Raw genomic sequence first — 27,633 nt, 5'->3', positions numbered from 1 at the left:
TATACAGTACAGTATATCTCAATCCTTCATAAGAAATCAATAATGATGCACAAATGTGCAAAATTACCCAATAAGTGCTGAATCAAATAAATAATTACCATAAACAATGTAGATAAAATGGATATGCAAAACAAAATGAATAAGGAGACAATCCTAGTATAGTAATGTAGAAATATGCAAATATATACAAAAAGTGCTGGAGTGCTGATGGATAAATCAATAAAGTGATCAGTGCCAAATACTGATGATGAAGGTGCTTAATAGTGCTATAAAAAGAAAGATAAAATAATGATAATAACTGTGAACAACAAATAAGCTGCACTATGCTAGTGGTGAATGACACAAATATCCTGTGCAGGTGTAGACTATAAGTTGAAAGTGCAACTAGTGCTCCAAGGTGCAAAATAATAATCACCAGCAAGGAAATGCTGTACAATGCCTAAAATGAATAAATACAGAAAAACAGAAAAGTTCAAAATAACGAAAAAATAATGTGCACAAAATAAAGTGCTACTTCATAGCAAGTGGTTATACTAAAAGTTCATTGGTGATCCAGTGACTTTGCTAAAAAAAAAACACTTCCGGTGACAGCCAAGTGCGATTATTCGTGAGCTTTAAATCCCAAATCAAGCGCAATGGCCGCTCACCTCCATTAACACTCAAATGAGCATTTTGGTGTGGTAAATCACCATAGGGGACCTCCAGGTATTCTCCAATAATACAGGGGCTTATGGATGTGAAGAGATCTTCAAATATATAATGCCAAATAAATATTCCTTTTCCTTCTATTTGATGGCCATGGATCAGCGCTCTGGTGGTTATCTACATAGAAGACACCCATAGGATTTTCTATTCACATTGGCAAACATATCTTTACACTGTGGTAAGAGGCGACTCCGGCTGTCACAGGATTGCACTTATATGATTGCATGTTTTTCAGCTATTTTTGGTAAGGGGTACCTTAGGTGTCCCTATCAGAGCATTCCTCTTTTTCTTTTTTCCATACACTGGTGGAGTTCACACAATTCATCCAGTTGTTAGTCACTCATTTTGGTGTATTATTTTTTTCATCCGTTTTTGTTGGGTTTTATGCTATTGCGTTTTTATCTTTCCTCCAATTTTTTGAGTCTACGCGAGAGATTGGTTCCAGTCTACTATCAAAGAGACGAGATTAGCTTCTGAGAACCTGCCTTTTGATTTACCAGCTCTGGTAAGCGTATACCCATAGGGAGCCTGTTTGGATACTGTGTTCCTGATTTATATGGACTTTATGGACTTTATTTTCCATTATTCAAGTTAGCGCGACTTTTTATAGAAATATTGCTTGGGGTGTGGTCACACTTGAAGTTGCTGCTGTTCTCCTGTACCATTAGCGCGGTTATTACTTTTTATCTACTTTTGCTTTTTTGACCTTTAACTGCAGCTTTTGGTTGATCCAATTTGATATGGACATCTTTGAGTATCGGGCCTCTAGGTCCTTAAACACAGATGGGGTTTTTGAAGCCCTTTCAACTGAAGAGACTGATATGAGTGGGCTCTTTATGAGATTGAAGAACCTACTTGTATCTGAAATTCATACACAATGGGACATAGCCTTTCTTGACACCTATATCAAAAAGACTATGGTTCCCAGGAGCCTGAGGTGGGAGGTCAGTCCCCAACAAGGTGAGGTGGAATTGGAAGATTGGTACAAGTACTTTAATGAGGCGGGGGTGAATTTTTTGCGCTTTTTATCAGGGAGAAAAACTGCTAAACTCTCCAGACTCGATGACGAGGTAAAACTGGTCAAAGAGAAACTGGCACCCTATATGGAGAGTGCAGAGTATAAATCCTCCTCTTCTGATCTTTTAAAGAACCTCGAAAAAGAAGAGAAGGATCAGAGGATTAAGAAGCGCAAAAAGTTCAATCGTGATCTTCAGGATTATCTGTCCAGTAGCGTTTTTGAGTGGCAGAAGCGTTTAATGGCAGAATTAAATCCTGATGATGAGGTTATGGAAGTAACCCCAGCTCTAATCAATGGAGCAACACCAATTCCTCAACCAATAACCAACACCAAGAAAACACAAAAGAAGGGACCACATCAGAATAATCGTCGTCCTTCATTTAAATCCCCATTTAGGGGACAAAACCCCAAAAAAGGTAAACAACCGGCCAACCAACATAAGCCAAATAATTCCTATAACAATCAAGGTTATAATACTAATTGGCAACAGGGAAATAGAGAACATCAAACTGTTCCGAATTATCGTAAGGAGGATTTTTTGCATACTCCGGGCTACCCAAACACTCCACAATGGAGAAGGGGTCCTTACAATTACCCTGAACCCCCTTATCACTATCAGAGAGATCAGGGTTCCGATTATGGCCACCAACGTCCAGCCTATGGGAGGTATGATCATAGTCCCCCTAGACCAAGTACACATTGGTATGATCCACCTACAGGACCTATTAGAGGCCCGGATAGGGACCAACGCTGGCAGGGAAGACCTGATAATAGACAGGACAATTACCATTACAATGTCCCAATTGAGAATAGATTTTATCCTCTAAAGGATAATGAAAGCCCCAACAATATTCAGGCTTCCTCAAACTCGAATGCTTCCCAACGGTCCAGGGAGATAACATCAGAAAATATTACATCTCAAAACCCTAACAATCAAAGCTATCCAGGTTGGGGTTTTCCCAGGGCCACACAGGGAACCAAGCGCCCTGCCGAACCCCAAGAGGAGTTAGAGGAGGCAGGCGCGTCAAATCTAAAAAAAGTAAAAACATAGCAGGGGCAGGGGTCTTCAACCTAAGCAAAGTAACGTTGTCAGAATCCGAAAAACTTATTTTAGATAAAGGTCTCAAATATGCCCCTCCTAAAGGGTTGGATAAGTTCCAAACCTACATGGATATCCATAAATTCGTAAGAAAACTCAATGTCAAGAGATATATATTGAGCAATCCCATCAAAGAGAATCGCATGGTCAGCTCAGAGATTCACCACTCTGGCCTGTCTAATGCTTCCCTATTCAACCCGCCAGGATCCCTAGCTCCATCACTTAGGGTATTCAGGGACGTGTTGCTCAGAGATTTGGATAAGATCAAGCCGCATAAAACCTCCTTGTCTGCTGAACTACAAAAAGGCCTAGATTCCCTGTGTGATAACAAGGATCTGGTTATTAGGCCAGCAGACAAGGGGGGTGGCATTGTGGTCCTTGACCGTTATGATTACAACAAAGAAATGGGACGTATTTTGGGTGATAGCCAAACATATGTACCTCTCTCTAAGGACCCGAAATCTGCATATAAAAAAGCTTTAGTGGAGATAGTCGATAGGGGATTTGATCATAATATAATTAATAAAAAGGAAAGAGCATATCTGGTTCCTAAGTGCCCCCGCACTCCGGTTATCTACTATCTCCCTAAATTGCATAAGAGTCTGACTTCCCCCCCGGGTCGTCCCATAGTCAGCGGCATTGACTCTGTGACGTCCCGGGTGGGGAAGTACATTGATGCTTATTTGCAACCTATAGTGCAGACTACACCAGCGTACATTAAGGACACGAGACACGTCATTGGCCTTTTGTCATCTTTGACCCCCACTGAACACCTTTGGCTGGTCACAGCCGACGTGTCATCCCTCTATACAATTATTCCTCACAATGTAGGATTAAATGCGGTAAATATGTACCTTAATAGAGATTCAGAACTGCCGGCTATTCAAATATCTTTCATCATGGAATTGTTGGAGTTCGCTACACACCACAACTATTTTTGGTACGGTGGACAATTTTACCGCCAGGTCACTGGTGTGGCCATGGGGGCAAAATACGCCCCTTCTCTGGCCAATTTATTTATGGCCCAATGGGAGGAGGACGTCATCTATGCCCATCGCAGGCCGCAGATATTGCTTTGGGCTAGGTATATAGATGACGTGCTCCTCCTATGGGATGGCCAATATAACGTCCTAATATCTTTTTTGAACCAACTTAATTTGAATAACCGTGGTATACAGTTAAATTATGAATGCAGTCAGACTAGCATTAATTTTCTAGATCTTACTATAGGCATTAAGGATGGACTGTTTACCACTTCGACCTATTTCAAGACAACCGACAGGAATTCATATATTCCTGTCGATAGTTGTCATTATGCACCTTGGTTGAAAGCGATTCCGAAGGGTCAATATCTTCGCATTAGGCGTAATTGTTCCAATTTCCAAGTTTTTCAGACTCAGGCCCATACCCTTACTGAACGATTTCTAGATAAAGGTTACGATGCAAAATTTCTTCAGGATACTTTATCAGAAGTTAGTCAAATGGATAGAAACCAATTATTAAGGAATGTCAGTAGAGCTGATCAAAATGATTCTTCCTATAACCTGCCATTTGTTACTCCGTTTTCAAGTCAGCATATGAGTGTCAAAAACATCATAAAATGGCACTGGCATATTCTGGGTAATGATTCCGTTTTGGGATCCTCCCTTCCAGCTAAACCGCGTATAGTTTTCAAGGGGGCTCCTACCTTAAGAGATAAGATAGCACCCAATATCTTAGAACCACCTGCACCTAAGCCTACTTTCCTAAGCCAACTGACAGGCTTTTACAAGTGTAATAGATGTCGAGTATGTTCATTTAGTTCCAACAAATGTAGATCAGTCAAACAATTTACAGCTACTAGCACTAATAGGGTCCATGCTATCAAGCCGTTTATTTCCTGCATGACCACTGGTATAGTTTACCTCCTCCAGTGCCCATGTGGGCTTCAATATATAGGGCGAACTAAAAGACCCCTGCAGGTTAGATTAAATGAACATGTGTCCAATATACTCAAAGGGTTCCCGAAGCATTCAGTGTCCAAACACTATGCCCTGGTTCATGGGAAAAACCCCAAGAATACACTTTTCTTGGGGATAGACAAATTTGAACCTCATTGGAGGGGGGAACCCTTGGTGAGGGGCATATCAAAGTTAGAGATGACTTGGATACACCGTGCTAAAACATATGTGCCGTTTGGTCTCAACGTTGACGTTGAGGTTAATGCTTTTATTGATAATTCATGATTTTTATTATTATTTTTTACCTTCCTGGTTCTCCTGGTATAAAAAAGTTTTCAAAAAACAATTTTTCATATATTTTACAAATAAGAATTACACCCAGTCTTATTGTTACCTTTAAAGGGGTTTACTGTTAAGATGTGTACTAGCACTTATCTACTTAGTTTATCCTTGGATTGGATTTAATTGTTTTTGGATACTAATTTTTATATAATTTTTACCCTTTAGTACAATGTGGCCTTCACTGACTACACTATGTTAAGCATGGCTCTCTGCAAAGAAATTGCAATTCCTTTTGTTGCCACTAGATGGCATTACAATTATATTGCTATCGTTAATGTCGAGCTTGACCCGATTCTTTTGGGTTTAGATGACACCGTTTTAGGATCGACAATACATTAATTTTCTGATTTTATTCTCTTTTTTCTTTCTGTTTTGGCATAACTAGCTTTTATTAAAGATGTAATGTGTAATCGAGACTTTGCTTGGTTCTTTGCAGGGAGACCATGCATCTCTCTTAATTGCCATTAATTAGTGTTCTTAATTTAATAATGTACTCAATGTCTGATATGTTTTTTTTAGATAATTATTTATGTAACCTGTAGCGAGCGGGACTGTTCAAATTGCCTTGCTTGCTATGTACAATCAGGGATGTCGGGCCGTGCCCGGATATCATTCTGTTACCATAAATTAGATGCTCCGTTCCCACATTTAAGATGGCGGAGCGGTCCTCATTGATCTCCGGTGGCCCTGCCCCATCCCTTCTGGTTAAATAGATGGCGTCAGTACGCCGTCCGCACCTTTGAAAACGTCATCTGTGACGAAACGTCGTAAGGACACGGCGTACTGACGTCATCCGATCGCGACCAGGAAGTGCGGACGAGCGGAGACCGTCCGGCCGGCGGCCTTGATATACATGCTCCCCATTTCCTCGTTTCTGTAAGTTTTATTCTTTTTTTTCTTCAATAAATCGTATGCTTTTACACTATGGAGGTCTTTTCTTTTTGGTGGTAATACCCTGGTTTCATTGGAGTTACTCGTATTGGAGTCACTTGCCCTGGAGTCCACTGCAGGTTCCGTGAAGCTCATCATCCCTATAGGCTCATTTACCATCCCCTTAGGGTAAGAGGCAAATTCTACTGGTGAAGGCTGGCGTCCTGTCATACTTGACTCTCTTGCTCTATTTGGCTCAATCTGATTTCTATTTGGTAAGAGGCGAGTGTTATTGGTGGTGGTTATCTACATAGAAGACACCCATAGGATTTTCTATTCACATTGGCAAACATATCTTTACACTGTGGTAAGAGGCGACTCCGGCTGTCACAGGATTGCACTTATATGATTGCATGTTTTTCAGCTATTTTTGGTAAGGGGTACCTTAGGTGTCCCTATCAGAGCATTCCTCTTTTTCTTTTTTCCATACACTGGTGGAGTTCACACTATTCATCCAGTTGTTAGTCACTCATTTTGGTGTATTATTTTTTTCATCCGTTTTTGTTGGGTTTTATGCTATTGCGTTTTTATCTTTCCTCCAATTTTTTGAGTCTACGCGAGAGATTGGTTCCAGTCTACTATCAAAGAGACGAGATTAGCTTCTGAGAACCTGCCTTTTGATTTACCAGCTCTGGTAAGCGTATACCCATAGGGAGCCTGTTTGGATACTGTGTTCCTGATTTATATGGACTTTATGGACTTTATTTTCCATTATTCAAGTTAGCGCGACTTTTTATAGAAATATTGCTTGGGGTGTGGTCACACTTGAAGTTGCTGCTGTTCTCCTGTACCATTAGCGCGGTTATTACTTTTTATCTAGATAAGAGTGGATTCTCATAGTGCAGTAAGATAAGTTTAATAGGTAAAAATCATAACAAACTTACAGTTAAGATAGAAGCAATGCGAGCTGCACACAGCTGAACCGCCAATGCGGTGTACTCCGATACTTCCGGTCTTGCACCTTGGAGCACTAGTTGCACTTTCAACTTATAGTCTTCACCTGCACAGGATATTTGTGTCATTCACCACCAGCATAGTGCAGCTTATTTGTCGTCCACAGTTATTATCATTATTTTATCTTTCTATTTATAGAACTATTAAGCACCTTCATCATCAGTATTTGGCACTGATCACTTTATTGATTTATCCATCAGCACTCCAGCACTTTTTGTATATATTTGCATATTTCTACATTACTATACTAGGATTGTCTCCTTATTCATTTTGTTTTGCATATCTATTTTATCTACATTGTTTATGGTTATTATTTATTTGATTCAGCAGCACTTCAGCACTTATTGGGTCATTTTGCACATTTGTGCATCATTATTGACTTCTTATGAAGGATTGAGATATACATATTCTTTTTATTCCTTTTATTTACGTTTACAGTGGTCATATTTCACACAACATTATTTATATTCATATTTTATTCATCTGTGGTCCACATTCCTAGAAATTAAGCACTGATTACCCCTCTTTTATTCTGCTCCTGATTCGGTACCTTGCTGCCCGCCTGTTATGACCATAGCGATCCTGTGAACTCTGGTCAAGCTCATACTATTCTGCCAGTTTCTTTTCGGTTAACTAGAAAGTTTGTTCTGTTCCAGCTATTGTGGATTCTGGGGCTTGTAGCTGTTTTGTGTACTCCTCATTTGCAGCCCAGCATGAACTGCCTCTGTGTGCCAAAAAGAATAGATTATCGGCCCATCTGGCGGATGCTTCAGGCACCATATCTGGGTCTGTCACTCTAGAGACTGTACCGATCTTGTGCTTTACTTTTTCACGGTTATCCTGGGGCAACCATGGTCGAAAGCCCATAATCCTCACATCGACTCATCCACTGGGGAAGTGACTTTCCAATCCAAGTGACTTTCAAATCCAAAATTACGGCAAGAAGTTCTGTCTTCCCCCTGCATCTTGTTTGGGAGAACCACTCCTCAGTATTAATATAGACTATAAAACCGCTAAGCTGGTACCCACAGTCTATCATGAGTGCCTAGACATCTTCAATAAGAAAAACGCTGGCGCTCTTCCCTCTCACAGATCTTACGGATTGTTCTATTAAGCTATTACCAGTAGCAGAAATCCCCTTTGGATGAATTTATCCCCTCTCTGAAATGGAGTTTTTAGGAGCTGCGTAAATACATTGATGAGAATCTTGACAAAGGGTTTATACCAGTGGCGGCCGGCCGATAGGGGGCGCAGGGGCGCCGCCCCCTCCCCCAAAAAAAAAGAAGAAGAAAGAAAGATTGAAAAAAAAAATTGTGCATTTTCAGCCCACTAGGGGCGCCGGACCTAGTGGTGGGTATGGGGGGGGGGTTACCCCACGTGAGCCCAACAGAGGCGTCAATTTGCGGCCTTCTGGGGGTCATCGGGGCGCAGAGCAATGCGCCCCCACACTCCCCACTTTACTGGACTCCTGGCTGTGATTGGTCCAGACTCCAGCCTGGACCAATCACAGGAGGACATCCCGGGACGGTCCTGTGGTCACGTGACGCGTGGGGGCAGTGCACCACCCCGGTGTCACATCCTTCCCGCCCGCCCACCAGCGCAGCCGCAGAGAGAGGAGAGCCGCATCACGGAGGAGTCTGCATTGGGATTCATATCTGCCGCTGCTCGGCGCTTACACCCACCGGCCGCAAGAAGCTGAGCTCAGCTGAGTCCTGTCTTGTGACTGTCCTGGAGTGACACTGACCGTGACCGTCCGGAGGACCGGAACGTTTGTCTCCGACCAACGTTAAGAGAAGGCTTCAAGGCACCGGGACTGTATGGGAGCGGCAGGACTCGGATGTGCATGCACTGTGCATAAGGAGAGCCAAGTTAGGCCTGCCCTTGGCTGTACTGGGCTAGTGTGGGCTCACTGGGCTGGCAAGTGGCAATGGACGGAGGATGGTGCTGGAGAGTGCTGCGGGAGGTGCATGCATGGCTGCACTGTGCTGTGATAGGAAGAGCTAAGTTGGGCCTTGGCCCAAGGCCCAACTTAGCTCTCCCTATCACAGCACACAGTGCAGCCATGCGTGCACCTCCCGCAGCACTCTACCATCCATCCAGCACCATCCTCCATCCATTGCTGGTCACTGCATTGGAGGCACGCACGCTGATCTCTGCATTGTGGACATGTATACTGGTCACTGCATTGGAGGCACGCACGCTGATCTCTGCATTGGGGACATGTATACTGGTCACTGCATTGGAGGCACGCACGCTGATCTCTGCATTGGGGACATGTATACTGGTCACTGCATTGGAGGCACGCACGCTGATCTCTGCATTGGGGACATGTATACTGGTCACTGCATTGGGGGCATGTAAACTGGTCACTGCATTGGGGACATGTATGCTGGTCACTGCATTGGGGGCATGTATACTGGTCACTGCATTGGGGGCATGTATGCTGGTCACTACATTGGGGGCATGTATGCTGGTCACTACATTGGGGGCATGTATGCTGGTTACTGCATTGGGGGCATGTATGCTGGTCACTGCATTGAAGGGGGCACGCACACTGGTCACTGCATTGGGAGCATGTACGCTGGTCACTGCATTGTGGGCATGTACGCTGGTCACTGCATTGGGGGAATGTACGCTGGTCACTGCATTGAAGGGGGCATGTATGCTGGTCTCTGCATTGAAGGGGGCATGTATGCTGGTCTCTGCATTGAAGGGGGCATGTATGCTGGTCTCTGCATTGGGGACATGTACGCTGATCTCTGCATTGAAGGGGGCATGTATGCTGGTCACTGCATTGAAGGGGGCATGTACGCTGGTCACTGCATTGAAAGGGGGCACGCTGGTCACTGTGCATTAAAAGGGGGCATGCTGGTCACTGTGCATTGAAAGGGGGCACGCTGGTCTCTCTGCATTGAAAGGGGGCATGCTGGTCTCTCTGCATTGAAAGGGGGCACACTGGTCTCTCTGCATTGAAAGGGGGCACGCTATACCTTAATTATTGAAGGCCCCTTTCACACTTTTGCGACCTCAAAGTTACGAAATTTTTTACAGCGTTTTTTGCCACAAAGCAATGCCTGTTACATTTTTCTGTTTGCACCCCCCCCCCCCAAAAAAAAAATTTTGAGCACCAGCCGCCACTGGTTTAAACGGCCATCGATGTCACCAGCTAGGGTAGGAATTTTCTTTGTTGAAAAGAAGGATCATACACTTGACGTTGTGTTGCATATCGAGACCTTAACAAGGTAACCATTAGGGTTTGGTAACCCTTGCCACTCATTCCTGAACTGTTCCAGAGACTACGGGAAGTACATGTATTCTCCAAATTAGATTTCAGGGGAGCATATAACTTGATCAGAATCAGGGAAGGTGACGAATGGAAGACAGCCTTTAGGTATCATTTTGGACATTTTGAATACCTTGTGATGCCCTTTGGACTCTGTAACCAGCTACCTTTCAGCATTTTGTTAATGATATCTTTGGGGACTTTCTAGATTTGTTTATTATTGTCTACTTAAATGATATTCTTTATTTTCTCTGCTTCACTATAAATCCATCAGGTCCATGTAAGAAGACTGTAAAGCAAGTCTACGCAAAACCCGAGAATTGCAAATTTGAGAAACTCACCATCCATTTCTCGGGACTTATTATCTCTGCAGATGGAATTGCCATGTAAGGGGTCCGCAATACTTGACTGGCCTGCACCCGTAGATAAGAAATCTGTGCAGTGTTGTGTGGTTTGCAAATTTATACAGGAAGTTCATCAAGGACTTTTCTGGTATCATTTCCCCCATCACACAACTGACAAAACTATGCACAACTTTTACCTGTACTTTGGAAATCCCAGCTGCATTTCGAGAGACTGAAGGGTCTTTTTAAATCTGCACCCATCTTAAAACATCCCGATCCTGCATTGCCATATGTTCTAGAGGTTGACGCTTCAGAGAATGCTGTAGGGGCCATACTGTCTCAACGACAGGGAGCAAATTCCCTACTCCACCCTGTCACCTTTTTCTCAAGGAAGCTACTTTCTTCAGAATGGAACTATGATGTAGGCCAAGGGTCTTCAAACTATGGCCCTCCAGTTGTTCAGGAACTACAATTCCCATCATGCCTAGTCATGTCTGTGAATGTCAGAGATTTGCAATGCCTCATGGGATGTGTAGTTCTGCAACAGCTGGAGGGCCGTAGTTTGAGGATCCCTGATGTAGGCAATCAGGAATTACTTTCCATTAAATCAGCCTTGGAGGAATGGCGTTATCTGCTAGAAGGAACAGCACATCCTATTCTTGTGTTCACGGATCATAAGAACCTGGAAAATTTAAAGGCAGTGAAACGTCTAAGACCCCGCCAGGCCAGATGGGCACTTGTCCTCTCTAGGTTTTGCTTCCATATTACTTATCGGTCTGGATTTAAGAATGGGAAGCCTGATGCCCTTTCTCGTAGGTTTCAAGAAACTGAGGTACCCCCTGAACCGGACACTATTTTACCTCCTAAAAACTTTCTATTACTGCAAGCTGATCTCATTTCTCAAATCAAGACAGCAGTTCTGGATCATCCTCCACCCCAGGAACTTTTTTTTTTTTTTTTGGCTAGAGCTACACATAACAAAAAAATAAAAAATGTACCTGTTCTGACTTACAAACAAATTTAACTTCAAACCTACAGACCTTATCTTGTTTGTAACCCGGAAACTACCTGTATATACAGATCCAGGGAATATCCAAAAAGGTAAAATAGCACAACCTAGAGAAATTAGATCTTGTATTTTCATATACCAGCAGCTAGTTTTCAGAGCTCAGAACCTATAAAACTCACATGCTCTCAATGTCTATCAGGCTGCTCTCTCTGCGATTTCCCTTGATTTCCAGTGCTCTCTTCAGGTCTCTAATTTGATCTCCCAGCTCAGGATTCAGATCAAATTCGGCTGGGTATTCAGCTATCCAGAATCTGCAAATACAACAAATGGATAGGTTTACTGCAGAACTATCCTTGCTGATTGTAAGCAATACTTACAATTTGAAAAAATGTATATTATAAAAGACATGCATAACCTCACAAGATGGCAAATTCTTTCCCGTTCAGTATTATCACCAGTATCTGAAGTAAAGAGAAGTTAAGAAACTAAAGTTCCTACAAAACTGAATTAGAACATAGGTCTTGAACGAAAATCAGTGTTCACTTCACCCTGTGTGTTTATTTAAAGTTTCATGGCACTTCAGAGTGCAGTGCTGCAATTGTGGCTCCTGTGCCCATGCACAGTAGTGATGTCATCGTGGCTCGGCCGTTCAAACGGCCAAAGCCTGCAAACCTGACTTACTCGGAATACCGAGTAAAGATGGAAGCGCCATCAGCAGTGATAGCACAATGCTGGCGGGCTTCCTTTTAGGATGAGTCTTTCAAAATGCGCTAGTATGTGATGCATACTAGCACAATATGCACTAACGTGCAGGGGGAATTTTTTTTCCCCCAGATATTACTTCCACTATAAAAGAGACTGGTCTGAACAATACATGGGTGTTATTTTAAACGGAGAAAAAAAGTGTTAACTTTAAAGTGAATGGGGCCGGTGGCAATAATGGCTGTTAAAAGGATAAGTTCAGCTTTGCGAACATGTTATATGTTCCACCCAATTTTAGGGTGGAACAAGTAATAGGTTTCCGCTCCTGCAGTGGCTCGGCGATCCAAACCATCTGTGTGACAGCAGTACAGGGAGAAGTTCCCCGTATCAGCGGTCACTTTTTGACAAGAGCATGGCCAGAGTTCTGTGAAAAAATGAACCACAAGTACCAACAGCCTTCATTACTATCTTTTGAACTACCATGGCAGTGTTGAGGGCACTGTTGGGTGCTGTGGTATTTCATGGATTCTTCTATCTCAGCAGAAGCCTTGTCAGAGGAAACGCGTCAGAGAGGAGGCGTGTCGCGCCGCCACAGACGTCACGCACTGCCCGATCTGCAGCCGGGCTAGGCGGACTCATCAGTACTGTCGCTTGTATTCCCGCTACTCCATGTAAGTGCATAACCTCTTTTAATAAACGTATCTCGGGGGTATTACACTATTGTCCGCTTATTCCTTGTCCCACATATGCCACCTTGGGGAGTCAATAAGAGTACGGACGTACACTGGTAGCGGAAGATAGCCACTGGTATCCGATCAACTGAAAGGACATCTACATAAGAGAATCTCCTGTGCTTTGATTTTTATGCCATTCGGTAAGAGGCTAATTTGCATCATACCACAGGGTGGAATTGCAGTGAAGTCTCCTCCTTTCCAACCTATCGATTAGAGTTTACTCTGCGCCTTAACCTTATCTTATTTGGTAAGGAGGATAGCTTGTTGGTGGTGGGATCTTCATTTCACAGCACTGGAAATATCACTTTTAAGTTCCTTCACTATTTTGTGGATCACTGGGTGAAGATTTTTGGACTTTGTGGACTTACATCAGTTATTGCACTTAATTGAGTTTTTGCAGTATCACTGGAGCACCATCATCTTGATTCATATATGTTCATTTGTATATGTTCATTTATTCACATTGTGCATTTGTGTCACTTTGGTTATTGTTTATATTTGTTTAGCGCACCTCATTTTTCAACATGGATTCTTCCTGTCAGAGTGAAACTGCCTGCTCGTATGATGTACGGGCAGACGGCTCACACTGACAGTCTGCATGAGACCTGCATGCTGCATGGCGCCAGTGATTTTCTGATCGCTGCTGCAATGCTTTCCAGGCTCCTAAAGAAAACTGTAAATGCAGATTTTTTTTCATTTATTATTTTTTAAAAAAAAGTGAACTTATCCTTTAGGGAATCTGCAGTGCCTGCACCCTCTGGCCCTCTGCACCCTCTGGCCCTCTGCACCCTCTGCGCCCTCTGCACCCAGTGTCTGCACCCTCTGGCATCTTTAATAACCATGGGCAAATGCCCCCCCCCCCCCCGGAATCTCAACTTCCCCTTTCAAGTGGTTGTTAAGCCACTTTATACCATCCTGTCTGGTCTGTTTAATAATCCTATGTGTCTGTGTATATGTTTTAAAAGAAATAAGCTGTTCTTTACCAGTTTTCAGAGGACCGATCACCGCTCACGTGACCCGCTGCCTCTCTCCTCTCCGTCTGACAGCTGCCTGCAGCGGACGGGGCCAAGAATTCCTCACTGATGTCAGTCGGGAGGAGAGGAGGAGGGGAGGGGAGAGGAGGAGGGGAGCGGAGGGGGAGAAGAGAGGAGGAGAGAGGTGGGCGGGTCACGTGAACGGCGATTGGCGCTCTGAAAACTTGTACAGAGTGGCTTATTTTTATAAAACACAGACACAGGGGCACACAGGATTATTAAACAGACTGTAGGCAGAATATAACTCTAAATGAAACTATAGCAGCGGAGGGGGGGGGGGGACAATGACACAGGAGCAGACAGGCAGGGAGAGAGAGGGAGGAGGAGGACAGGAGGGTTGCGAATGACAGAGGCACGTAAACTGACCAGAGTCAGGGCTCAGCATCCATGGTATATAAGTGGTCAGTTTACAGAGGGGAGGACATAGCCAGGCAGGATCGGCCAGCTATTTTCCAGGGGTGGGCAAATTACACAGAAAAGCACTGTGCTGTATAACATGCTTTAAGGGAACAGGATCTTTTTTTTTTTTTCTTTTTTTTTTTTTTAGGTTAACAAATGCTTTAAAAATAAATGCTGCTGTTTGCTCTTTAAAAATAAATACTCAAAATAAGTATAATGAATAATCCCCTCCCCTTCATGACATTGTTAAAAAGGGGCAGAGCATGGGTGATCTTAAAATGATGCCCCCCCAAGAAAAAAGTTCTGCGGATGCCCATGTTAACAACCATTAAAAATGAGAAGATGTCATGTACAGTATAATAATATACTAATAATAAGGCCTCATGCACACTGAACGTTTTTACAGCTGCTGTTTTTGGAGTCAGATGTGGTTTTCTACAGTCAGTAAACTTCTCAGTATGTTATCCTATGTGTCCATGCACACATAGGCTGTTAGTTTTTGGCAGGGATGTTTTCTGGCTGTAAAACAACCCCCAGAGCTAGCAGTTTTGAGAGGAGTTTTTACAGCTGTAAAAACACTGTAACTCCGATAAAAGCTTAAAGAAGCTGAAAAATGCAGAAATAGCCTGAAAAAAAAACCACGTCCATTCGACGTTTATCTACGTTTCTAAACCATAAGCTTTTGTGGGAATAAAGATTTGCTAAACAAAAAAAAAAAAGCTTTATAAACGCTACAGCTGAAAAAAAGCTAAAAAAAAAAAAAAAAAAAACGCAACAGCTTTCTACTGGCGTTTTTTTTTTTTTTTGCAAATAGTTTTTATTCAAGTTTTTGAACATAACAACAAAAGAAAGAAGAACAGATGATTCTCAACAGATAATCATTATACAGTAACATCTCAAGTGTGAGCATTCACTACGTACAAATAGCATTGCTGTAACCAACAGCCAGTAATAGTATACAAGATACAGAGAAAGAAAAACAATACCGCAAATCATGATATTGTCGCAGCCCAAAAGTTTCAATGAGCATCAAAAGACTGCAGTTGCAGTCTGTTGATCGCTAGTGCCTTTTCGAAGTGGTAGTTCAATTTCAGGAGTTGAACCATCTCTTCTAAGTTAGGGGCCTCGGCCGTTTTCCACTTACGAAGGATGATCGTCCTAGCAGCCAGTAACACGTGAGTAACCCAGGGCCTATATAAGACCGGTGAACGATCTATTCCTATATGTAAAAGGGCTAGCTCCGGGGAAGGCTTCATTACACACCCCGTATGAGTGGACATATAGGTGAATACCCTATTCCAGTAGCTCGTCAGTGTAGGGCAGGCCCACAGGATGTGCAACAGAGTCCCCACCTTACATAGTTACATAGTTACATAGTTACATAGTTAGTAAGGTTGAAAAAAGACATCAGTCCATCCAGTTCAACCTATGATGCGTGTGTGTGTTTGCTTTTAACCGTACATTGTATACCCCTGTATGTTGTGGTCTTTAAGGTGTCCATCTAATGGTTTTTTGAAATTATCGATGCTCCCTGCTGATACGACTGCTTGTGGAAGAGAATTCCACATCCTTACTGCTCTTACAGTGAAGAACCCCTTACGCACTTTAAGGTTAAACCGCCTTTCCTCTAGTTTTAGTGAGTGGCCACGTGTCTTATTGTATCTCCTTTCTCTGAATAGTTTGTTCCTTATGCTCGGGTCACCAGTACAGTATTTGTACATTGATATCATATCCCCCCTCAATCGTCTTTTCTCCAGAGAGAAAAGGTTCAGTGCTTGTAGTCTTTCCTCATAGCTGATGTCCTCCATTCCCCTAATTATTTTTGTTGCCCTTCTCTGGACTTTCTCCAATTCCAGCACATCCTTCCTGAGGACCGGTGCCCAGAACTGGACAGCATACTCCAGATGTGGCCGGACCAGAGTCTTGTAGAGTGGGAGAATAATCTCTTTATTTCTGGAGTGAATCCCCTTTTTTATACATCCCAGTAATCTGTTGGCTTTGCTTGCGGCGGCTTGGCATTGCATGCCACTGCCAAGCTTGTTGTCTACCAGTACCCCCAAGTCCTTTTCCATCCTAGACTCACCCAGAGGTTCCCCCCCTAGTGAGTAGCTTGCTTTCTGGTTTCTGGCCCCCAAGTGCATTACTTTACATTTTTCTACATTAAATCTCATCTGCCATGTAGTTGCCCACCCCGTTATTTTGTTCAGGTCTGCTTGCAAGGTTTCCACATCCTGCATAGAAGATATTGGCATGCCTAGTTTAGTATCATCTGCAAATACTGAGATTGTACTCGATATCCCCTCCTCTAGATCATCTATGAACAAATTAAACAGGATTGGTCCCAGGACAGAACCCTGGGGGACCCCACTTTCCACACCCACCCAATCCGAGTACTCCCCATTAATCACCACCCTCTGTACTCTCCCCTGGAGCCAGTTCTCTATCCAGGTACTCACCTTATGGTCCATACCTACCTTCCTTACTTTGTACAGTAATCGTTTGTGGGGAACGGTGTCAAAGGCCTTTGCAAAGTCCAGATACACCACATCCACAGGCTTACCTTTATCTAGGTGGCTGCTCACTTCATCGTAGAAGGTTAATAGATTGGTTTGGCAAGAACGATTTTTCATGAATCCATGCTGATTACTACTTATAATACCGTTTTTATTACTAAAGTCTTGTATGTGGTCCCTTAACATCCCCTCCAAAATTTTGCAGACTACAGATGTTAGGCTGACCGGCCTATAGTTACCCGGGATATATCTCGGCCCCTTCTTAAATATTGGTACCACGTTGGCTTTTTTCCAATCAGCTGGCACCATACCCGTCTGTAAACTATCCTTGAAGATCAAGAATAATGGTCTGGCAATCACCTGGCTGAGCTCATTAAGAACCCTCGGGTGCAAGCCATCCGGTCCCGGGGATTTATTTATGTTAAGTTTCTCTAGTTTAGCTCTAAGTCTATCTTCTGTTAACCATGGCGGCACTACCTGAGGTGTATTATCGGCCTTACAAGCTGGGTTCGTGTAGCCCCCCGATTCTTTTGTGAAGACTGAAGAGAAGAAATTATTTAACACTTCCGCCTTTTCTCTGTCCTCAGTGGCCATATTTCCTTTATCATCTTTTATGGGGCCAATGTGTTCTGGCCTCGCTTTCTTACTGTTTATATACTTAAAGAACTTCTTGGGGTTCTTTTTACTCTCCTCCGCTATATGTCTCTCGTGTTCTATTTTAGCCGCCCTGATTTCATCTTTACATTTCTTATTACACTCTTTGTAATGCTTAAATGCTGCCAATGACCCTTCAGCCTTGTATTTTTTGAAGGCCTTTTCTTTAGCGCTAATATACATTTTTATGTTGGAGTTTAGCCATCCAGGGTTTATTTTTGCTCTTTTAAATTTATTTCCCTTTGGAATGCACTGGCCAATCCCCTTGTTAAGTATGCTCTTGAAGCACTCCCATTTTTCCTCCGTGTTCTTTGTTTCCAGGGTTCTATCCCAATTGATATTTTCTAGCAGCGAGCGCAGTTTAGGGAAATTGGCTCTTTTGAAATTCAGTGTCCTTATATTACCCCTCTGCTTCCTATTACTGTAATTAATACTGAAACTTTTTCTAGCAATACATCATAGTAATGCGATAGCTTGGGGTTTTTTGGGGCATCAAGTGTGATTAGATCCCATATACCACCATCCACCAGGATAGGCCGTAACGGGTGAGCCTGCAGGAAATGAGTTACCCTTAGGAGATGGTAGAACATGTGCCCTGGAAGGTCATACCTTTTAATCATGTCTGCTATGGTGATAGGTAATCCGTTGTCATAAAAGGAATTGACAGAGGTCACCCCCCATCTAGTAAATGAGTGAACCGGGAGATCAGGTAGATGGTGCATAAGCACCGTCAGGGGCATAGAGGCGGTGGGGGTGATATCTCTCGTACTCGGTGATACCGGAGATAGACGCCATACCCGCAGCGCCGCCTGTATAGTAGGCGGCAAAGGGGCAAGTCGCCACTCCATCCACCTATCGCTCCAGAGCATAGTTCGCAGATCCCTTGTCGGTGCCACATCTCTCTCCAGATCCACCCACATGGGCGATTCTTTGGTAATTAACCACTGTTTTAGCTGGGCCAATAGTGTAGCCCTATAGTAAGTAGCAATGTCAGGAACTGCGGCTCCGCCGAATTCTGTCTGGAGAATTTTTGGAGATGTGTTGCCGGGAAGTGGATTGGGAGTGCCCTGAAGAGATACAAGATTTGGGGGAGTATAAACATTTTATAGGCTGCTACTCTACCACTCCAGGAGAAGAAGGGATTACGCATATGGGAAATATCAGTCGATATTTTGGTTAGTAGTCTGTGGATGTTAACAGACAGAAGTTTAAGAGGGTTGGCTGGGAGATCAATACCTAAATAGTGGATACTCAAAGAGGACCAGGGGATAGGGATGATCCGTTGGATGCTAGATTGGATTCGGGCTGGAACTCCCATGTTGAGAATAGTGGATTTAGATGCATTGAGTTTGTAGAATGAAACTCTGCTATATGTTTGAAGAGTGTCCTAAGCCGCTGGTAGGGATCTCTCGGGGCAAGTGAGCATCATGATTATATCATCAGCAAACAGGTTAATCTTGTGATGATATGTCGGTAAGTGGAATCCTGTAACAAGGGGGTTAGATCTGATGGTTTCTGCTAATGGCTCTATTACTAAGTTAAAAATCGTGGGGGACAGAGGACACCCCTGCCTAGTACCATTATAAATGTGGAATTGTTTAGACAGTATGCCCGAGGTGTATACTTGGGCCGATGGGGACGAATAGAGGGACAAATTTTTGCAGAGTAGCCTTCATATAACCCCAATGCCTTTTCGGCATCCAGGGTGAGCAATACGGACGGGGTTTTAGAGGACTGTGCTTGGTGCATTATACCCAGGATTCTCCGGGTGGCGTCCGACGTCTGCCTTCCAGGGGTGAATCCCATTTGATCCCTGTGTATAAGCGTAGGTAAGATGGTTTGTATGCATTTGGACAAGATACGGGCATAGATTTTTGCGTCTGAATTTAGCAGGGATATGGGGCGGAAATTGGCGGGTGTAGTGGGATCCTTACCGGATTTGGGGAGAGTGACTATGTGGGCAAAATGTCTGTTGGGAGTGAGGAAACTGACATAGCTTTGTTAAAAACAGCTGTCATAGTGGGGCTGAGATGTTGGACAAACAATTGGTAGAATTCGTTGGAGAATCCGTCAGGGTCAGGCGATTTGCCCTTCGGCAGGGAAGCAATGCTAGAACGGACCTCTACGTTCGTGATCGGGGAGTTTAGGATACTTAGTTGGCATTCAGAGAGGGAGGGTAAGGATACCTTACGGAGGAAGTTATTTATTTCCTCTTCAGATGGTTAAATCTCGGATGGATTATCCTTGAGATTATATAGGGCACTGTAATACTCTGCAAATTCGTCCGCAATGGCTTGTGGATGGGTGATTTTGGATGTTGTCGCGGGGTGGAGTAGATAGGGGATTCGAGATTTCGCTTGTTTGCGCTTAACCTGGGATGCTAGGAATTTACCCGCTTTGTTGGCTTGACAATAATACTTTTGTTTGAGATAATGGAAGTGTTTGTTGGAGAGTTCCAGAAGCAGAAGGCGTAGGTCCTGTCTTAGTTTAATAATGGCTTGAGACCTTGTGTCATTAGGGTTAGCCTTATTGGTGACGTCCAAAGTGTGGATTTTTTGTGTCAACAAAGAAATGTTATCCTTCCTCTGTCTCCGAAACCGCGCCTGCTGCTGGATGCACACCCCTCTCACGAAGGCCTTCTGTGCACCCCACAGCACCCACGGGTCGGAGACAGAGGTTTCATTAAATTGGAGGAATTCCTGCAATTGCTGGGAAACATGGGCTTGGCACTTCGCATCCTGCAACATGTGAACATCACACCGCCAGATGTAGGAGCTATTACATTTTGCTGCGTCCTCTATCGTTAGTTCCACTGGTGCATGGTCAGACCATGTCATGTCGCCAACAGCAGAGGAGGAAGCTTTGTCCAACAAAAATAAATCAACAAGGAACATATCTATACGGGAATAGGAACAATGTCTAGAGGAGAAAAAGGAGTAGTCCCGCTCCGTAGAGTGGTGGCATCTCCATACGTCAAATAACTTTTCTTCATGTATCACCCGTTCCAAGGACTGCTGTCGGCTCCGGGGGGACGCGGAAGAATCCAACCCGGGGTCGACAACAGCGTTAAAGTCCCCACAGAGTAAAAGATGGCCATAAAGAAGATTTGAAACCTGTTTGAGGATCCTGCGCAGGAAGCGCACTTTATGCGAGTTCGGAGCGTACATGTTCACTAAAGTAAGTGGCAGGTCATTAAAATCGCAAGTCACAATGATATATCTGCCCTCGGGGTCAAGGACGGTCTTATGTATATGCACCGTCAGTGTATCCCGAAAGGCCAGCATCACACCTCTCTTTTTTTCAGCACAAGACGCGAAGATGGTATGAGGGTAACTCTTGTGGTTACACGTCGGTGAGGAATCCGCTTGAAAATTAGTTTCCTGAACCGCTAGAATGTCTGTCCTGCGAGTTAGGGCCTCCTTCCAAAGGGATCTCCTCTTGGCCGGGTGGTTCAAGCCGTTGGTATTTAGTGATAGTAGCTTAATGGTCATGTCTCAGGTGAGGGAACGAGGTATAACCGATGTCACCCATGGAAAAGACTGTGTTGGTGTTCAGAAAGGTTGAGAAACGTAAACGAGAAACGGAAAAGAAAGACAAAAAAAAGAGCCAGAAAAGGGCCTAAAAAAAGGGCCGTCTCGGCAGCCCGAGAGCGAGATGACTCGCAAACATACCTGAGGAGGGCCAGTTGAAAGAACGTCTTTCAGAGGCCAGGGACACATATACGTTGGTCAGTTGCGACTGGGGCTGTGGTGAGCAGAAGAGGGCCGTGAAGACCTTTTGCGAGAAGCCACATTCCATTCGCTGTCCAGGGTACGCAAGGGTGGAGAATCCCTAGTTGCAGCTTGGGTACTGGGGAGAATGTTCCATCTCCTGAGCAGGGAAAGCCCTTCATCCAATGTCCTGACAGCCGTCGTAGAGCCCCCTTGCGTCACCAGGAGCGTCGCTGGATATCGCCATTTATGGTGTATTTGATGGTTGCGCACGGCTTTGGTGATGGTGGATAAGTTACGCCTTGACTGAAGCGTGTGTTTAGAGAGATCCGGTAAGAGCTGAACGTTGCTGTACGGTTCTGGTAGTGCCCCATGTTGTCTTGAAGCCAGCATAATCTTATCCTTGGCAGTGAAAAAATGGACCCTAAGCAATATATCCCTGGAAACGTTCTCTTCCAGGAAGGCGGGCTTGGCCAGTCGGTGAATCCTATCAATAAGAAGTTCCGCGTCAGATAGGGATGGAACCAACAGCTTGAAGAGAGAAGAAACATGTTGTTGTAAATGGTCAGGAGAAATCGATTCAGGTATGCCCCTTAGCTTGATATTGTTTCGCCTGGAGAGATCCTCCAGATCTGCCACTTTATTCTTTAGCCATGAAATTTCATCTGTATGAGAGTTCAGCTTGTCTATTACAGAGTTAATGGTGTCAGCGTGGGTATGTACAGAATGCTCCACTACGTCAATCCTGCACCCCAGAGCAGAGATCTCTGCAGTAATGCGGTTTGTGTGTTGTTGCATATCAGCCTGCATGGAGGCTCTCAGGGAGAATAGCATGTCCCTCATGGAGGCTTCTGAGATGGGATTCCCCCCCTGGGTAGATGCTCCTGAGGGGTCACTTATAGCAGGGCCGCCATCAGGGGGGTACAGCCCATACACATGTATGGGGCCCGACCAACCTGAGGGGCCCGACCGCCCGCTCAGCTGTTTCTTCCTTTCAGTAATGAGGGGAGAACGTAGCCCAATGGATAGACTCACTGCTCCTCTCACCTACAGCTTCCTGCTTTACCAGCAGGTGGGTGGGGCGCCGCTGGGTCATTACGTGACCAGTGTCCAGTGGTAGCGAGAGCGGTACACTCAAACTGAGGCCGGAGGAGAGACAGAGAGGAGAGAAGAGCATCAGCGTGCAGGACCGTCTTATCGAGCATAGAGGTAAGCTGCTGGCAGTGCTGGGGTGGCATGGTACACTGCACACCAGTAGTTTTATTAGCAGCGGTGTGCACCTGCTGCCTGCAGTATTTAGGTTCTCATCATGGTCAATTACTGGTCTGGGCAGCTACCTTTCTTGGGAGTTTGTTGCTGTGCAATGTCTCACACTGCTTTACCGATCTTTTCACTCAATGTCTCATTTGCACAAAACCTGCGAGTGAGACAGGAATGGGAGTGCACAGCACAGTGTGATCAACATGCCAGTCCAATGACTCTGCTCCTCCTCTGATGATCCATCCTATCCCTGCTGTGCCTGCCCCAATGGCCCCACCCATATTCCACCCCTTTCTCACACACACACACTGTGAAGGGGCTTGCTGTGTGTATGCAGGACAGATGCCAAACTAGAGTACACAGCCACTACAGCAGGTCCAACACAGTGATAGATCCTGTCTGGATAATTGGTGAGTGTCTCTAACTCCCCCCCCCCCCCCCTTGACAATTGCAGATGCACCCCCCCCCCCCCTCCTCTGCTCTGTGTCTCTGATTGAGAGCTCTGGGTCAGTGGGTATATGTGGCCACCAGCTCTGTTCACTATAGCGATTGCTGCTGGATGCACTTTTCTGCGGGTAATCATTAGCTGTGCAGAGAGCCACAAATAGGTGCAGCTGCCAGCGACCTGTCATAGTGAACAGATCCAGTGGCCACACTTACCTGCTGAGAGCTGCTGCAATTAACACTGGCGCTAATCCCTGGTGTTGAATGTAGCCTAATTTACACTATATACAGTGACACATGTTTTGCTGCATTGCAACATCTGTCACATCAGGGACACTCAGGAAATGTATTGATTCCTATGTGTCCCATTCACACTGCAACGCAGCCTATGGCTGTGCTTCAGCATGCTGTAATAACATGCAGACATGCTATGCCGAATCGCACAACAATGCAGCGCATCTTACTCCTTTAAATTGTTGTGAATGAAGTGTACAATTTATACACCTAAAATAAACTTCATTAAAAAAAAGGGGAGCCATGTGATGCACTGACTTTACCACAGCCGACAAAGCAGAGCTGCCGATGCATTGAATCGTTCCAGTAGCTCTGCATTATGTGTGAATACAGCCTGAAAAAGGATGCCACTCCTCTGATAAACAATCCACACATGGATTCCTTTTTAGAGGCATTTATCAGGCAGTGGAGAAGTGATGTCACCTCCTCACCACTTGTTTTAACTCCCAAAATACTGCATCAGCCCACCACAAGCATTGCACGCAGTTGCGAGGAAGTTGCAGCACAGACCTATCAAATCTAATAAACGAATAATCTAAGAACAGATCTATTAAATCTGTCAACTATTTATACTTTATTTTTGAGAGTAGGTGCAAAAATTGGGAGGGCTTGTATGGGCCCCAGTGCATTACTTTGCCCAGGGGCGCATAATGCTATTAGGATGGCCTTGGTAGCGTCTGCTCAGGGACAGGGTAGCATTGATCAGTCACTGGCTGATTCGGAGCTTAGTTGGTTGGTGACACCGTGGAGGTGAAGAGGAAAGGGGGCTCTGGTGTAGCTTTTGTGGACTGTGAATTGAGCGGAGGTGACATTTCTGCAGACTGGGATTATAAGGATACTGAGGGGCTACATGTGTGGATGTGGGCTTGTGCTGCCAGCCTGCCTGTGACTGTCTCTTTGCTGGATGGGGATATCTCTTTGCTATATTGGGCCATCAGCAGTGTTGCACTTTGAATGACAATTGCGCAATCATGCAACGCTAAACCCAAACTTTTCCCTTTTTGTTTCCCCACACAAATAGAGCTTTCTTTTGGTGGTATTTAATCACCACTGGGGTTTTTCATTTTTTGCTAAATAAACGGAAAAAGTTTGAAAAAAAAATGTTTTTTCTTTGTTTCTGTTATAAAATTTTGCAAAGAAAAAATATTTTTTCATACATTTAGGCCAAATTGTATACTACTACATTTCTTTCGTGAAAATAACCTAAATCAGTGTATATTATGGGTTGATTTGGTGGGACGGAAAGTGGGCAAGCCCTGTGGAATGTTGGAGGTCAGGCCCGGGGGGAAGGGGAGGGGCCCAGGCCTACAGCTGTGTAAGGGGCCCCAAAATTTCTGATGGCTGCCCTGACTGCTAGGCAATAGGAGCTGCACTGGGGCTGATTGCTGAGAGATCACTTCCATACCTGTATCACCCAGGAGTCTTGGAGGCGAATCCCTCCTTTGCTTGTGCTTGGCTGGGCTCCTCGATGATGGTGAGGGTGGCGAGGGCAATCCAGAAGACTGTCCACTGTCAGGGTTTCCGACGATCCTGCGCTGGTGAGGTGGCGGCTTAAGTTGAGGCAGCTTCGCGATCAGCCCGTCTCCCTGCCTGGTGGAGTCCATATGCTTGTGAAATGAAGAAACTGGACAATTTGTTTGTTTGTCCGGTCTCCTTCTTCCTGCGGGTCATCCTGGTGCAGGCAGCGGGTGTTCGGGCAGCAGTTCCTCTTATCAGCAAAGCGATGTGCCGTTCCGTTGCGGCGTGTGTCCCAGGGTGGCTCACGGAGCTAACTTACAGAGCAGCCATCTCCCGTGCCAGCAGCCACGCCCCCCCTCTACTGGCGTTTTGATAAGGTCCAGTGTGCTGAGGCCTAATAGTGATAGTAATACCTCAATTGTACATGACCTCTGGCTCTCACCCATTGGGTGAAATGTTTGAGCATTTGTCCAAACATTAAAACAGCCAAAGTCCAAACTGTTCTTATCTGCTCCCTTTTACTGTGTTAAATATACCATTAATAGCATTTTGTTATATCTGTTCAATAAGTGCATGATAAATACATGTTGATCAATGTTCATGCTAGGTGCTTGTTGTTTGATTGATTTGATTGTGGACATTTCTTTAGTTAAATAGTCATAATGTCTCCCAGTTTCAGTTTTACCGGTAATCACTATTCACAGTGAATATTGCTTTAGCTGTCATTGCAGGAAAGGCTTGTTAGTCAAAACCTTCCATTAAGATGAGATGGCACAATACTAGTAGCAAAGAGAGTCCATCGCACAGATGTATACCCGCCATTCGGGGTCCCGTACTGCTAAGTGAAAGGGGACATCCCTGACGCGTCCCCTTAAACAAATGAAAGGAAGCGGAGATGTGGCACGCTATCACAACCTGCGCCCTGGGGGGAGGCATACATTGCCCTGATCAAATGTAGGAAAGGTCCAGAGAAACCAAGTTGTAAGAGGACTCGATCCAACCACTGGATATTGACATTGTCAAAAGCCTTTGCGGAAAACAAAGTGATTATTGCAGCGTCGTTATTTGGGTCTGCTTTCGACATTTCGAGCGCAATTAGTACTTTTCTGATATTGGAGGTGGCCGATCTGCCCTTGGTGAAGCCTGACTGGGCCGGATGGATGAGGGATGGTAAGATGGATGCCAATCTGCCTGCCACTATTTTGGAAAAAAGCTTGGAGTCCACATTTAGAAGCGATATAGGTCTATAAGAGCCTGGGTCAGTGAGGGCCTTACCTTTCTTCTAGATTAATTTTATGTGAGCTTAATAACCCGGTCGGGAGGTAGGGATGACCTGAGAGAACATTGTTAAAGACCGACTGTAGTGTGGGCGCAATGGAACCTGCAGCTATTTTATAGAAGTGCTGAACTTCCTCCAGGGATATGGGAGCATTTCGTTTGGTCAACTGGTCCTGAGAAATTGACGGAAGGTTGACTGAGGAGAGCCATCTTGTGGCTACTTCCTCATTGATGGGTTTGTGACTGTATAGTGCTCGATAATATTGTTCAAAGACCTGATTAATATCCTTCGGAGTTTCTGCCAACAGACCATTGGTGTCTCTCAGGGCAGATACGTGTGTGGGTGTATAAGGGCCCCTACAAAGAGAGGCCAGTAATTTGCTTGGCTTATTACCGAAGGAGTGGAATTTCCAATCTTGGTGAGATTTGTAAAGGTGTTCCCACGTCTCAGCCCACCCGTCAAAGTCAGCCTTAGCAGTCCGCCAACGTTCTCTGTTTTCGGGGGAATTGGATTGTTAAAGTTTGGATTGTGCCTCCCGTAGAGAGGAACTAGCATCCAAAAATGCCTTTGCTATATTTCTTTTATATAAAAATAAGTAACCGCGCTAAGCCAGAAGGACAAGCAGCAGCTGTAGTGGGAATCACTATATGGGTATGTATAAAGAGAGCTGCGCTAAACTGATAATAAATAAGCTAGAGCAAACCAGCATGTAGGTAAATCCAAATAACAGTACACTTGCATAAACCAACCAACAATGATCATATACTGAATATCATGCAAGCATATAATAGAAGTCCATAAAACAAAGTCCAAAAAGGAGAATAGGGGGTGTCCGGTGTAAAGAAGAGGTCACACACAACTTCTACGTGCCCAATGCACATACGGTGCCGCATGCATAGAGCTCACATCAAGCTTACCAGAGCTCACAGGGAAATGAGCATAATAGACAATCCATCCACTATTAGGCTGACCGATGTCCGGGATGTCTCACCGTACTGCCACCACTAGACTTCCTGGAAGACGTGAGGTGTCACGAAACGCGTAGGGAAGGCGTGCTGACGTCACCACGACGCAACCCGGAAGTCGGGCGGCAGCGAGATTTGACGTGGAACGCTGAGGGGCTATTACATCTGCTCGGGGCATCCGTCTAGTGGTGGCAGTACGGTGAGACATCCCGGACATTGGTCAGCCTAATAGTATATTTCTTTTATAGGCTGAGGCATAGGAGATAATGAATATGCCAGCCTCCCAGAGTAGGGTAGGAGAGGTGGTCGGTGTGGAGTTGTGGCTGAGATAATCAAACCAGACATCTCTGACGAGTGAGGAGACCCCAGGATCCCTGGCCAAATAGGAGGGGAAGCACCATTAATTAATGGTTGGCGATGTCGTGAACAGGGTGAGGACTACAGAGATAGGGGCATGGTCAGATATTGCTATATCATGTATTTTTGGGGAGACGGTGCATGGGAGTATTTGGTCATTGGAAAAGATATAATCTATCCTAGTAAGCGTGTGATGGGGGTGTGAG

At 44.7% G+C, this 27,633-nt stretch overlaps 1 protein-coding gene across 1 annotated transcript in view; it reads right to left on the bottom strand.

The window, feature by feature from the left end:
* The window catches only part of RASGRP2 (RAS guanyl releasing protein 2), a 1,091,080-nt gene that overhangs the window by 770,014 nt on the left and 293,433 nt on the right, over positions 1-27,633 (bottom strand). The window contains exon 3 of the mRNA XM_082270769.1: positions 11,804-11,971. Coding sequence (XP_082126895.1) covers positions 11,804-11,971 — 168 coding nt within the window. The remainder of the gene's footprint in view (positions 1-11,803; positions 11,972-27,633) is intronic.

This window comes from Pelophylax lessonae (genome assembly GCF_965119305.1).
Source record: "Pelophylax lessonae genome assembly, chromosome: 10".
Classification (NCBI taxonomy): Eukaryota; Metazoa; Chordata; class Amphibia; order Anura; family Ranidae; genus Pelophylax; species Pelophylax lessonae.
This window is presented reverse-complemented; position numbering and strand designations above follow the sequence as displayed.